At 66.5% G+C, this 717-nt stretch overlaps 1 protein-coding gene across 1 annotated transcript in view; it reads left to right on the forward strand.

Moving 5' to 3' along the window:
* CORO6 (coronin 6) overlaps positions 1–717 on the forward strand; it is an 11,902-nt gene that overhangs the window by 7,813 nt on the left and 3,372 nt on the right. The window contains 2 exon segments of the mRNA XM_035889617.1: positions 1–78; positions 674–717. The exon segment at positions 674–717 is cut by the window's right edge and continues 11 nt beyond it. Coding sequence (XP_035745510.1) covers positions 1–78; positions 674–717 — 122 coding nt within the window.

Here is a 717-nt window from a genome sequence, read left to right on the forward strand (position 1 = left end):
GCTGTCAACCCCAATTTTGGGGCCATCATCGTGGAGGCTGGCGGTGGGGGAGCCTTCATCATCCTGCCCCTCGCCAAGGTGAGCGGGGAGGTTGTCAGGGTCTGCCCCCCCCTACCCCCAGGATGTATTGGGGGGGACATGCTGATGGGCTCTGCTTTTGGGGGGCTGCTGTAGCTCCAGAGCCCCCCCAGCTTTGCCCCGACATCCCCATCCTCACGTGAGGGCTCGGGGCAGAGGCAACCTGGGGTGGTCATTGGCACCTGCGAAGGGTGACGTCCTGGGGGTGACTGAGGTGGCTGCTTTCTCCCCAGTCCAAATTCCCCAGGGGCACATGATGCCCAGGGAGCATTCCAGTGGGGTGGGGGTCTGCCCTGCCCACGCCAGCAGAGGGGCCAGGAGGGGGTCCCCAGCCCCTCGTTGCCATCAGAGGGGACACAAAACAGCCTCTCCCGGGACACACTGTTCCCTTGTGCTAAGCGAGCCCTGGTTCCCACTGCGTGCCTCAGTTTCCCCCTTCGGGGCGGGTGCAAAGCTCTGGCCACCGCTTGGGCCCCCTGCGTGTCCCCGCTTGTGACAGAGCCGCATGTGGTGGCTGGGCTGGGGCCTGGGGGGGGACACCTGGCAGGGCCCCCCCTGGCTGCTGGGGACTCATCCCAGCACCTCGGCATTGCAGACGGGACGGGTGGACAAGAACCACCCACTGGTGACGGGGCACAC

Source organism: Egretta garzetta, unplaced genomic scaffold, assembly GCF_000687185.1.
Source record: "Egretta garzetta isolate BGI_Z169 unplaced genomic scaffold, ASM68718v1 scaffold112, whole genome shotgun sequence".
NCBI lineage: Eukaryota > Metazoa > Chordata > Aves > Pelecaniformes > Ardeidae > Egretta > Egretta garzetta.